This window comes from Cervus canadensis, chromosome 2 (assembly GCF_019320065.1).
Source record: "Cervus canadensis isolate Bull #8, Minnesota chromosome 2, ASM1932006v1, whole genome shotgun sequence".
NCBI lineage: Eukaryota > Metazoa > Chordata > Mammalia > Artiodactyla > Cervidae > Cervus > Cervus canadensis.
The window spans coordinates 66745671-66760036 of NC_057387.1; the positions used below are offsets into that span (position 1 = coordinate 66745671).

A 14366-nucleotide genomic window follows, 5' to 3' on the forward strand; every position below is an offset into this window, starting at 1 on the left:
CCTTAATAAGTCTTTCTTGAATAGTTGAATGAATAAAAAGTCACTATCTCAATGTAATAGATCCTATCACCATTAGTTATTTGTATTACAAATAGGACTCAACACTATACTTTTAATGTTTGTCTGAATTCCCTCATTGTTTCCTTTCAAAGTAACTATTTACAGGAAATGATAAGTTCTGAACATACATATATGTATATATATATATATATGTGAGTGTGTGTATACAAATGTGTGTACATATAGCATATGAAAACAATAACAGAAATGTACCAAGTGCTATGTGCAAAGCACTGTGATTTGTACATAGAAAAAACCATAATTGTAGTGAGCTCTTCATGTAAAAGGAGTATTTCTTTTATGAATATGTACTTATAATGAATAGAATAAAATATTAATATGTTATTCCTAGTAGCCACAGATTTGCACAAAATAAAACAATTGAATGCATACTTTTAACTCACTTCACTAATCTCCTTATATGCAGAGTACATCATGGTGAAATGTTGGGCTGGATGCAGCACAAGCTGGAATCAAGACTGCCAGGAGAAATATCAATAACCTCAGCTATGCAGATGACACCACCCTTATGGCAGAAAGCAAAGAGCAACTAAAGAGCCTCTAGATGATAGTGAAAGAGGAGAGAGTAAAAAAGCTGGCTTAAAACTCAATATTAAAAAAATGAAGATCATGGCATCTGGTCCCATCACTTCATGGCAAATAGATGGGGAAAATGTGGAAACAGTGACAGACTTTCTTTTCTTGGGCTCCAAAATCATTGCAGATAGTGACTGTAGCCACGAAATTAAAAGACACTTGCTCCTTGGAAGAAAAGTTATGACCAACCTATACAGCATGTTAAAAAGCAGAGACAATACTCTGCCGACAAAGGTCTGTTTAGTCAAAGCTATGGTTTTTTCTGTAGTCATGTATGGATGTGAGAGTCAGACTATAAAAAAAGCTGAGCGTCGAAGAATTAATGCTTTTGAACTGTGGTGTTGGAGAAGACTCTTGAGAGTCCCTTGGACTGCAAGGCCATTAAACTAGTCAATCCTAAAGAAAATCAATCCTGAATATTCATTAGAAGGTCTGATGCTGAAGCTCAAGCTCCAGTACTTTGGTCGCCTGATGCGAAGAGCCAACTGATTAGAAAAGACCCTGAGGATGGGAAAGATTGAAGGCAGGAGGAGAAGGGGATGATAGAGGACTAGATGGTTGGATGGTATCACCGACTGGATGGACATGAGTTTGATTAGGCTCCGGGAGTTGGTGAGGGACAGGGAAGTCTGGTGTGCTGCAGTCCATGGGATCGCAGAGAGTTGGACACGACTGATTGACTGAACAACACAAATCTTCTCCTGTGGTTAATCTTCTGAAGGTGATGGTAATCCTCAGATTATAACTGGTTTCAGTGTGTGCACAGAGTAGCAGAATGATTTGAAAATGAGACTGAGGTGTCAGCCTCCATAAGACTGACCTATTGGAAGAAGAAGACTTGAGTACCTCACAAATATCAGTTCTCCCGATTGCCCCCTTTAGGGACAAAGTCCATGATCCACTTTAACTGAAGGCCTGATCTAAAGAATTTGTGCATCTGTTCTGTGACAGAATGTGTAGAAAACAGGAAAAATATTTTGGTACTAGAACATGAAGATACATAGAAACACAGGATTTGGAATTAGTCAAGCATTTAATACATAATTTTCTAGCCATAAGAATCTTTGGCAAGTTAGATTTCTTGAGCTTCAATTTTCTCACTGGTAAAAAAGGGATAGTAAATCCAACTTCATAAAATGGTGATGAGGATTAAATGAAATAATGGATGCAAATCATCCAGCACATATTCACTGTTCCATAAACGGAAGTTGTCTTCACCTCCCCTTTGGCTGACCTCTTTGGCTGGTAAGACAAATCTGGAAATCTAAGTGAAATTTGACATGTTGATGCCTGATGCAGAAGTATAAGCTTAATTTTAGTTTAGTATTAATCAGTAGTTAGTCTCTCATTTCTATTATTCATCAGTAAGGTACAGACACTATATAAATAACACATTAGTCTCAGATACATGTTTTAGATGTTACAAACCAGCCGAGAGATCTGCAATATGTAGGTGAATGTATCTTATATTCAAGGTTTACTCAATTTGAATGACTATGCTTTTATTTAATAATCAAAACAGTAGCCTGTTAATGAGGGTTTTAAATTATATGAATATCTGCCTTCCTTTGGGACATTTTAGGGACTTATGCCTCTTGAGTTTTTATCAGCCCTTTTCTTCCCTCTCTCCTTCTCTTTTCTTTCTTAGTCACAACTCTTCCAAACCTAAATGTTCCTTCAGTGTGCTATTCCAGAGCTCACTCTAAAGGACTCTAACGGATTCCTAGCGAGGAGTTAACGCCTTCTTATGTATCTCGGTGGCCACCCTGGCTAAGCTCTTACAGGCTGACAGATGGATGTCTTAGATAGGTAGATACATTTGCACATAAGGTTTAAGTGGTAAGGAAAAAAAATGCCACTTTTGATGCTGATGAATTCTGGTAATGAGATTCTTGTCGGAGGAGGATTACGGGCACTGCTCCTTTTGGCAGCTTTCTGCAGAGTGAAATGGAATAGAAGCAATATGCTTACAGATGTTGACATGCCTGTTGCCTTGGCAACATCAGCCCCCGTCTTTGTGGCTGCTGCCGGCAAGACAGCATCTGGCTCCAGCCCCATCTGTTGTACTGACTGCAGCATCTGCCTCTACCTTTTCTTCCGTGCATCTAGCTCGGACTTCCTATCCTCTGTCCACCCTCTGCTCTTGCTCTCAGATTGTAACATCTGCCACTATTCATTCTTGCTTTACGTACATGACTTCTGGTGTTGAAGAGTGTTCTCTTAGTGGCAATTGTGCTCAAATGTTCCTTTACCTGTGAAAAGCTGTTTCACTGAAGATGTTTTCTTTAGTCAGACTTTCTATTCCTGATATTTGAATGATTTCCTTGGCAACTTCAAATTTGCCATTGTAGCATGCCCTAGAGTTAAAGAAAATATTTTGAGAATAGTAGGAAGATACACACAGTATACTTGAAGTACCTATGGAACAATACATAATACTCACAGGTGCAAAGGGGTGTCTCCATAGATATTGACAACATGTGGCTGAACTTCTAAATCGCTCTGGAGCAGGTACTTCACTATATCGTGATGTCCAAAGCGAGAACAGAAATGGAGTGGAACGTGATCTTCATTGTCCTGAGCATTTACTGTCATCAAAAGAAAGGAAAGATATGTTTTATAGAATTCTCTATTTCTCAGCCTTCTTATGTGTAGTATCAGGGACTTTTCTAAGTACCTGAGAGACTCCTGGAAATTGCCAATTAATGACAACAATAAAGAAAATTAAGTGCAACCAATTAAAAAAGTTATAATTCTCTTCTATAGCCTGTTACCACATTAGGCAGGCTTTCTTCTAGCTCCCATAAATCTATGGAACACATCTAATCAAATCTACCTTGCACAATGAAAGAGTTCAGGAAACTAATAAGTATCTAAAAGGTACTCATGGCCTTATTTCCACAAATGTCACCATTCAAACTGATTATATACTTCCATCCCCCATGGAAGATGTTAAAAAGTTCAGACTTTGGACAAAGCATCATTTCCCCAAATTTTGGCCCAATATATTAGCATGAGGCCTAGTATGCTGTATGTTTATAGTGCTATTTAGGAGGTTCTGATGTTCCCTCAACTGAAAAATGTTATACAAAGCATGGTATAATGAAAAGGCAACAAATGATTCAGACCTCATTAATTGTGTTACCCAAGACAACTGTTTAACATTAACTGCAGTTTTAAATTGTCCAATCGGTAGTGATCATTTGACTCTTTCTTTGTTCAATCCAGCCTTATAACCTCTTCTGACATTTGGGGAATTCCCTATGTTGAAAATACTAACTAGATGCCAAAATCACATTTTATCATTGCAGCTGGAAAAATGCTTTCCAAGCCTCCCTTGCAGTTAGGGCACAGGATTAGCACAGGGTGACCATATGTCCCAGTTTGGTGTTCTTACGCTAGCATAATTTTTAATAGCAACGCTTTCACTCTCAACCATGCCCTGGTTGGACGCTTATCTCCAGGCTCTTCTATTCAACACATTACTTCAGACCCTTACATCAGAGCTGATGACGTACAAAAGCAGTCTCTTCTGTTTTGGGAAAGTAGCAGTGGTGGAATAGCTCCATCTAATTTCCAGTATTAGTGCTTTCAGCCACAGACTGGGTGCCCTGCATTGTTGGTGCCAGAAACACAAGTGCTGGTGTGTATGTTAGCAGAGGTGGCAGTGTGCCTTCAAAGGATTAATTTTGGGGGTGTGATTCCGGACACCATTTCTCACTGTGAGAATGCCAAACCCAGCTTTCTACTTTGTTCTGGGGAAGATTCTATGATAATTGATATCATTTAATATATTTCCTTCATGCTTAAATTAGCAAGCATTAGTTTCCAAATCTGGCATATAAGAACACCTGATTGACACAGTCATTCCTCAACAAGTAATAAATGATCAATATGCACCAGGCACTGTGCTAGGTGTTGCGGATATTGATTTCTTATCAGTTGATGGAATACCATTTGGTGGGCAGCAGAGATGCTGAAAGGATTAAAGGAGATAATTTCTGGAAAGTGTCTAGCATGATGGCTGTCACATATTAGATATCTAATAAAAATGTCTACTTTCCCTTTTTACTAATTTCCCTCTCAGAAATTTACCAAATGCTAAGGCCAATAAGCTATAAATGCAGAGTCTATGCCCTCAAATAATTTACAATCTAGTTGAATAGTCAATAATTACAGGCCTGAAGTAATAGAAGTCAACACCAAGCTGCTAAATTTTGGATTTGCTTTAGCACAATTTTTAAAATTAAACATAATCAGATCAACTGCTCTACAGCCACTTTTTGTTATTTTATTACTCTGTCCATCTGTATATAGGGCTTTATTCAAAATAGAAAAAAATAGCCCTTAACATTCATTTTCATTATTATGTGTAACAGAAATCATCCATTGAACCAAAAGAGTTGATGGAAAGATTTTCTTTTAATAATAAGCAATAAGAAGGAAAAGAAAGGCAAGATACTAGTTTATTTTTTTAAAGTTCAAATAGAATAATCATTTAACATCTAATAAGCACTGATTTAGGCCTTATAGCTGCTATATTTGTAGACAATGATTCTTATTTTATTGTTCTGTAAGTACTTAAGCCAAAAAGAAATCTTTAACAAAGTTACTGAACTCCTCTCAGGGCTGTTATTGAAAAATGAGTCTTTGAATCTTTCATATTAATGAGTAGCTCAGAAGGACACTCTTCCTTCAGAAGAATGTTCCTGGTTGTTTTGATTATCTTCCTTTTTAAGATTCTTTTCCTTTGTTCATATTCTGTTGGAAGTCAGGGAAAGTCAATACCATGAGTCAATGCTTGAGAACAGTAGGGAGCCCAGGGAATCAGGAGGTCACATGAGGATTCTTGAGGTCCAGAGGGGACATTGTAAAACAGAATAAAGCACAATATTCCATTAATTCATGATTTTCCTTTGGCCATCTCTGGCCCCACCCAACATTGTTCTTCTCTAGTTGAATCAATAAACTTCAAAGCAGATTATTTCCTTGATAAATTATTGGCAGTAGCCTGGATATTATTCCCATCAAAGAAGATATTAATACCAACCAAAGGGATAAGCCAGGAGAAATCTGGATCAGATGCAGAGTTTATATATTATATAGAACTCCATTTCTGCTTCAGCCATTCTGATACCTTAATTTCATCATAGACCAATTTGCAAAGATAAAAAAAACACATATTATTATTAGTATTATCTGGGGAAAACTGACTGTATGAATGACAGTCTATTTGCTCTAACTTAATACATAATTTAGAGATCTAATTAAAGGAAAATTTTAAACAAAGGAATACATGTAAATCATTATTAGAAAAATATGTGGTCACTAGTCCTCTATCTTGAAGAGCATATGTGTTCAATAGTGTATTTTGCAAGAAAGAGTAGATGAATATGTAGGTAGATGGATGCTACTTCCTGCTTATTTCTGCTTATGGATCTTAAAGATAGAATAAATGCTTCCATATAAACCCAGTAATGTTAGCACATCCCAATAACTCAACTTCCAAATGTATCTTAAATAAATTTTCAGTAACAAATCTGTGTGATAGCTCTGACAAGATATATTTTTTAAAATAAATTACTTCCCTTTACTGACCATGTCCTAGAAACTTTTGTGACATTTTCTGATATCCAAGTCCATGTTAACAAAATTTTATCTTCATCAGATTATAGAAATTAATAGTTTCTGAACTTAAAATTTTCCATTTTTAACTCTGCAACTCTATTTTTACAAATACAGAAAGAATTTAAATTTGTATCTATATTTTTACAGATACAAAAAGAACTGTATCTCTATTTTCTTCTTATGGAGTCCAGCAATATTTGACCTTTTCAATCTCATTCAACAAGCATTGTGTTTCTCCTTAAAGACGACTAGGGACTTAAAACATATGTGACTGAATAGGTCAGTCTCCCAAACATGTTGAGCATGCTTTTGGAATTACATTTTGGTTAATTTTATAACCTTAATTTATTTTCATTTGTGATGTTCTGTTACCATGGAAACATAATGTAAATACCAGATTTCAAATTGCACTCCTTTTGGGGTTATTCATTTACTCCTCCCCTTATGTCCATTAACCACAGGCAAGGTTCAGATCTAAAATAAATCATCTGAAGGCTTAGATATATCTTAGAGTAAGTGAACTAGCTGATAATAAATCTTGTGCAGCATCCACTAGCACTAAAGATTTTCCGGTTTATTCTTTGCAATTGGTTTAAGTGCAAAAGGGACTTAAATATCACGTGTGTATTAGAAGGAAATACAATGCTTAAAAATCTGAGTCATGTCTCTTGATTTTTTTTTTAAATGATTGAGTAGGAGGCATTAGAGTGCTTCTGTGAGTCTGAAAGAAAATGCTAAAAATTATATCATATGATGCTGGTATGTACGGGGAATACGGGTGCAGCGCACATTTCAATGCCTTTTGTAGAAGAGTCCTTTGATCCTGGAGACATGCTGATCATAAATGACACTCATTTTGACACCACTGAGCTTTGGAGTTGTTCAGAGGAATAAAAGGCTGAGGCTGGCATTGATAATAAAAGGAAGAATGCGAGCAGTTCCTGACCCCTTGGAAAAGTGAGGCAGTTTCAGAAACAATTATGCGCTCAGTGATTTCACACCGTGTACCTCTGACTGTTCTAAAACAACAGAATCAAAGAGACTGCTTAAATAAGGTCCAAGGAACAGCGCTCCTTGCATCCTGACAACACAGGTTGTTTATGATAATGCTATAGAAAAATTCCTGAGTTACTACACACTGGCTCAGAAAATGATAGAAACTATGTTTCTCAAACATTGCCAAATAAAACGGTCCTGTTTCCAACATGGAAGTGAAACTGCCCTAGCCTCTTGCCACACTTGTCCCTGGGAGCCTTTGTGTTTTCCTTATGAGTAGACGGAAACATCGATTAGTTTTATTAACCGAATATCAATCTCAACCTTGAACCAAGGAAATGGCAGTTCTAGAGCTTTGACAACCTTGTGCTTTTGGAAATGTGCATCATTTCTGCTGCAAAGGCCAGCAGTTCTTACAGCTGGGCTTTTAATTAGGTCTCTTGAGGGTCAGTGGAAGAAGGCTGGATATGCCTGAGAGAATTTAACAACAAGATGTAACTCTGAGTGAATCTGTGTCAAGAAATAAAGTTTGGGAGGACGATTAAAAAAAAGAGAAAGAAAGAACTTTTCTTCAAAACTTTCAATTTTCCAAAACTCATTTTATAATTAAAAAACTAAAAAAGTTGCGGGAAATTTTATTCTATTAAATGCATCTAAAATATTTCTGTGTAATCTAAAGCTTTTTTCCCAAACTGATCACACTCTAACTCTATTTCCATTTAAAATAATAGTAGTCTCAAATACTGAGGTGGATGTGGGGAGTAACATGAAATGCTCAGATATAGCTCTGGGAATGAAAAATAGTGTAAGTATTTTGGAAAGCTGTCTGAAATTTCTCCCAAAGTTAACATGTATATGCCCTTTGATTCAGCAATTCTCTCGCTGTTTCTCTCTCCATATATATTACATATATATATGTATATATATGTGTATATATATATATATATCTTACAAATATATATACCTTCATTTTCTAAAGCAAAGAAAAGATTTAACCTATGGCAATAATAGAAACCAGAATATTGATTACCTTTGGTGGTGAAAGCTATTTACTAAGAAGTGGGCATAAAGGAACTTTCCAGGTGAAATATTTGCTACCTTCCAGATAAAAATACTATATCTTGATCTTGATGACTTTTGTGTGGGGGTATTCAAAAGGAAATATTCACTTAATACTCAGTTAAGATTTGAGAATTTTGCTACATGTAAGTTTTACCTCAATTAAGAAAAGATTAATGAATAACAACAAGTGGGAAAAATTTAGGAAAACCCCTTACTTTTATGGTCATACCTAATGCGTATTGTCACCCTGCTTATTTAATTTATATGCAGAGTACATCATGAGAAATGCTGGGCTAGAAGAAACACAAGCTGGAATCAAGATTGCCGGGAGAAATATCAATAACCTCAGATATGCAGATGACACCACCCTTATGGCAGAAAGTGAAGAACTAAAGAGCCTCTTGATGAAAGTGAAAGAGGAGAGTGAAAAAGTTGGCTTAAAGTTCAACATTCAGAAAACTAAGATCATGGCATCTGGTCCCATCATTTCCTGGCAGATAGATGGGGAAACAGTGTCAGACTTTATTTTTTAGGGCTCCAAAATCACTGCAGGTGGTGATTGCAGCCATGAAATGAAAAGATGCTTACTCCTTGGAAGGAAAGTTATGACCAACCTAGACAGCATATTAAAAAGCAGAGACATTACTTTGCCAATAAAGGTCCATCTAGTCAAGGCTCTGGTTTTTCCAGTGGTCATGTATGGATGTGAGAGTTGGACTATAAGTACAGCTGAGTGCCAAAGAATTGATCCTTTTGAACTGTGGTGTTGGAGAAGACTCTTGAGAGGTCCCTTGGACTGGAAGGAGATCCAACCAGTCCATCCTAAAGGAGATCAGTCCTGGGTGTTCATTGGAGGGACTGATGTTGAAGCTGAAACTCCAATACTTTGGCCACCTGATGCAAAGAGCTGACTCATTGGAAAAGACCCTGATGCTGGGAAAGATTGAGGGCAGGAGGAGAAGGGGATGACAGAGGATGAGACGGTTGGATGGCATCACTGACTCAATGGACATGGGTTGGGTAGACTCTGGCAGTTGGTGATGGACAGGGAGGCCTAGCGTGCTGTGGCTCATGGGCAAAGAGTCGGACACAACTGAGCGACTAAACTGAACTGTACTGACAAGAGACTAAAAACTCCAGGAGTCAATGAAGGGAACCCTCCTTGCTTTTGTGAGATTAATACCCAGGAGCTCTCACACATCCTCAGAGTGAACACTGGACAAAAATCCACTTATGCTTCCAAAAGGAGAGAGGAAATAAATAATTCTGAAATATACCAGAGCATTCTGCTCTTAATAAGGCCTGTCCTCAAAGGAAAGTGTTGAATGGACCCTAGATGATTGAGGTTTTATTAAAGTCTACCTGACGTGGGAAAAGAAAAAGACTCAATTCCATCTCCCTCAAGCATTCCATTTAGAGAAAGGGGAATATCCAACTCTAGACCACTCTTACCCTCTTGCCCACCTAAGAGGTAGGAAAACTAAGAAATACTTGTGAAATCCACAACCCAACTACACAGGCTCATTGAAAGACTAAGACTTAATGATACGACTGTAGAATACTTCTTTCTACCCACACCTCATCACTACACAACACCATTAGTTTACAAGTTCCTTTCACAAGTACATCATGTCTGTCTTTCAACAAAAAATTAGATGCTTTAGAACTGTGGTGTTGGAGAAGACTCTTGAGAGTCCCTTGGATTGCAAGGAAATCCAACCAGTCCATCCTAAAGGAGATCAGTCCTGGGTGTTCACTGGAAGTACTGATACTGAAGCTGAAACTCCAATACTTTGGCCACCTCATGCAAAGCGTTGACTCAGTGGAAAAGACCCTAATGCTGGGAGGGATTGGGGGCAGGAGGAGAAGGGAACGACAGAGGATGAGATGGCTGGATGGCATCACCAACTCGATGGACATGAGTTTGAGTAATCTTTGGGAGTTGGTGATGGACAGGGAGGCCTGGCCTGCTGCAATTCACGGGGTCACAAAGAGTCGGACACGACTGAGTGACTGAACTGAACTAAACTGAATATATTAAGCTGAAATAAAATATGCAAAGAAGGATTAACATATCAGTTTAATTAATATATTAAAAATAATAAATTATGATTTGAGGAACAAATTAGTACATGAAAACTAGAATTAATCAACTTCAAGATTATTCCCTAGTAAATAGGTAAAGTAGAAGAAAAAGCATACATAAAGTAAAAGACTGCAAAATTCTTCTTCTAATCATAATCTTACCATCTGCTTTGCTGCCTTCTTCCACCAAGAGTTTCACAATATTAAAGAATCCTTTTGCAGATGCTAGGTGGAGGGGCCTATCTCCAACTTCACCACTTACATTTACATCAGCACCAAATTTCAAAAGGAGGCGAGTTACCTAAAGGATCCAAGCATTTGAGATTAGTGTCAAATTTCAAATAAGGAAATGGCAACCCACTCCAGTATTCTTGCCTAGAAAACCCCATGGACTGAGGATCCTAGTAGGCTACAGTCCATGGGGTCGCAAAGAGTCGGACACAACTGAGCGACTTTACTTTCACTTTCAGCAGTATGGAAGGAGACATATCATTAAGATGTTCTTTTGGTTAATTTTTGTCTGAAAAAACCCTAATTCAATTGGCCTAAACAATAAGGTATTTATTATTATATCACCTAGCAAGAAATTTAAAAAAAGGAGCAATTTCAGAGTTGGGTCTTCATTGTACATAAACAGTCTTCTCTAAAATCACCCATAATCATCTCTGAACAGTCCTTTAAAATCTTCTTCTGGCCAGAGTCAGCAGTGTTTACATGATTCTTTATTTTCGTAGTGACTCCATGCATAGGTCACCAATGGTCATCTTGTGACTGGGATTCTAAGTCCTGTTTTGATTTGTGAGTAAGCAGGAGATAGCCACACTAGCTTTTAGCATCTTCCTAAACTGGTTGAGATTCACAACTCAGGAGTCTTCCAGGGGTTGTTTCTGGTAATTTATGGGATTTGTTCAAAGTATTTACACATCCACTTAGGAATCTTTCAAATACTTTTTCTAAACTTGACATTGTCTCCTCTGGGAATTTCAGAAGTCATCACAGTGATCCCAAGAGATAAGTTAGTATGTATATATGCCATTAAAATAACAGTTATGGGAGGACTCCTCAAAACTCTTGACCATTGAGGGCCTTCCTGTGTGGTCCAGGGGTTAAGACTTTGCCTTCCAATGCAGGGGGTGTGGGTATGATCCCTGGTCAGGGAGCTGAGATCCCACATGTCTTGCAGCCAAAAAATCGAAATATAAAACAGAAGCAGTATTGAGACAAATTCAATAAAGACTTTAAAAATGGTCCATATCAAAAAAATCTCTAAAAGGAAGTCTTGACCACTGACGTATCAGCATAAATGTGAATTCAAGCTCTGAAACTATTTTGTGGCAGCAGATAAATATATTTTGGGCAGAAGCCTCTCAAGAATATCGTATACATTTGATAGAAATCTAGGTGAAAAAAATAGCTGGTGGAATGTGGGAGAACTTATTATGTGCAGTGGGTAAAGAAGAAAGGTTCTGAAATTAGGCTTCTATTTATTAGTTATGTCACTTTGAGTAAATGATTTGGCCTTTTCAAAATTCAGTTTCTTCATCGCTAAGATGGGAATACCTCATAGGGCTGTCGTGAGGATTAAATAAGTTATTATACATGAAACACTTAGAAAAGTGCCTGGTACTCAATAAATGATATCTGAAGAGGTAGCACCAATGTGGAATGTGTATTTTATCCATTTGTTGGCTAATAGGCACACCAATGCTTAATTCAGGAGAAAGCTGAATAGTAGTAGACATTTAGTCTCAGGAACCTTGCACTCCTAAGCAGATATTTCTACTTATACAGACTCCATAAATTCTGATTATGTGACTTTATAATGCACAGATTTAAACTATCATTGAAATCGATTGTCTGTTAAGCACCATTATTATATACCTAGGCAATATTGCTCTTGGTACAAAACATCTACTCTTCCACTTAAAAATAAGTAAATAAACAAATGCCAAGGAACATGGCATATCAGGCACATTTATAAACCAAATGTGCCATTCCCCTGTCAGCCTATTTTAGTAAGTGACAATAGCATCCATAAATTACTTATGTGCTGTCTTTGCACATAGAAAGTGAGTCCCTTATCATAAAAGGGCCATCCACATTTTAGCATAATTTTATAATACTGTGAATATATATTCAGGGAAAGTAAACAAATTTAACACTCCACAAAACATGCAGAGAAGCTCTTTATGTTTCTGCTGGGTGATGAGGTTAATCGCCAAAGAGGATGACTCAACAAACAACGTGCATTGTGTATATCCGGCCTGTGCCTGAAATCAGAAAAAGTTTGGAGTTTTTTCATCACTTGAGCCTTGGACCCTGTACTTTCAGAAGCATTTTCAGTACCCAGCTCTCCAGTGCACTCCAGTGCACTCTGAGCAGCACATCAATGAAATGAGCAATCTTCCCTAGCTAGAGGTCACGCTTCACAGGCTTGAGAGTGTCCAGGCATATTCCAGCCAGCAAAGAAATACAGGCACAATGGCTGGAACAGCACAGAGACACAAGTAAGTTTGATTTTCAACTTGGGGGCCTCAGGAAATGCAATAGCATGACCTCTACAAAGGTAAAAAGTGTAATTCTGCTGCATAACTGAGTAATACTAGAGATCTAGGGAGATAAAATGAGGAAGAATGAGAATGGTCAGTGAAAATGAATAACTTGGTAGCTGCTATTTTTCTGTGGATCTACAAAAGCTTTTCAAGGGTGGAACTGATGAGAAGATGGTAAAAATGATTCAAAGGATAGCTCAAGTAGCCTTTCTTTGAATACAGTACATTTCAAGAAAAGCCTGGAACACTTAAGTGATGCCCCAGGCTTTGGACTTACCTACGCACTTACTTACTGACTTACCTGTTCGTGCCCATAGCATGCTGCAATGTGCAGTGGAGTGAAAAAAACTGCATCTTGAACATTGACATTAGCTCCATGTTGCAGAAGCACATCAGCAGCCTGGATAAGGAAGAGCTGGGTTAGGAGATTCACTGGGGGCATCTGTCCAACAAATTCATTTTATAATTAAAATGTATTAATACAACTCGTCTTTAGGAGTCACCATTCTAGAACACAATATTTTTCCATCTCCCTTCTCTGAAATCTCCAATGGCTTGCTTTTGCCTAGAAAATAAAAGCCAAGCTCCTTACGATGATATTCAAGGTCCTCTCAATCTGATGGTATCCTTTAAAATGTATTTCCCATGAGTCTCTTTCATAAACCCAACTGTACAATCAAACTGCACTCCATTTCCCACTTCTCTGAGTCTTTGTTCACATTATTTCCTCAGTCAGAAGTTCCCTTCTGCCCAATCTACAGATATTTAAACCCAAGCTAAATGCCATCTCCTCCAATATTTCTTTATTTTCCCTCCATTTGTTGCCAGATTATTCGCTAAAATTGTCTTCCTTCCTTTTACATCTCACTCAACTTACTTTCATACCATTTAGAACATTTATAAATTTATATACATGCCTTATCACCCTTATTAAAGACCAAATTCTTTAAGGACAAAGTGTATACCAAATTCATCTATATAATCCTACCCTAGCATGTTGTCATGAAAATGGTAATCATTCAATAAAAATTTGTTGAATGAATAAATGATTAAAACAAACAAACAAACAAAAAAACTAGCAGGAGCTATGGGTCAACTGCCTTCATGGAAAGGCACAGACTGCCAACAAATCTGCTGGCTCTTTAGATTTATTCTACCAAAGACTCATCTCCAAGCTTCTTCGCTCTAGAAAACTGATTGAAGTAATTTCTTCCAGATGTGTTCTTTTTCACTGTAAGTTTTCTAATGTACTCTCTGTTCTTCAGTTGGTAAAATAATACACATTTGGGGAAATTTTCAAAAGTCTGTTAGATTTACAAGAGAGTACATGAAGCTGGGATCAAAGAGCTCAAGGAACATATGTTCCCACACATCTTTTGTTCTTTC

General features: G+C 37.4%; 1 protein-coding gene across 1 annotated transcript in view; it reads right to left on the reverse strand.

Moving 5' to 3' along the window:
* The window catches only part of LOC122436821 (serine/threonine-protein kinase TNNI3K), a 371699-nt gene that overhangs the window by 225435 nt on the left and 131898 nt on the right, over positions 1–14366 (reverse strand). Inside the window, exons 10-13 of the mRNA XM_043460966.1 lie at positions 13282–13380; positions 10591–10729; positions 3101–3245; positions 2910–3014 (exon numbers count right to left, since the gene is read on the reverse strand). Coding sequence (XP_043316901.1) covers positions 2910–3014; positions 3101–3245; positions 10591–10729; positions 13282–13380 — 488 coding nt within the window. The remainder of the gene's footprint in view (positions 1–2909; positions 3015–3100; positions 3246–10590; positions 10730–13281; positions 13381–14366) is intronic.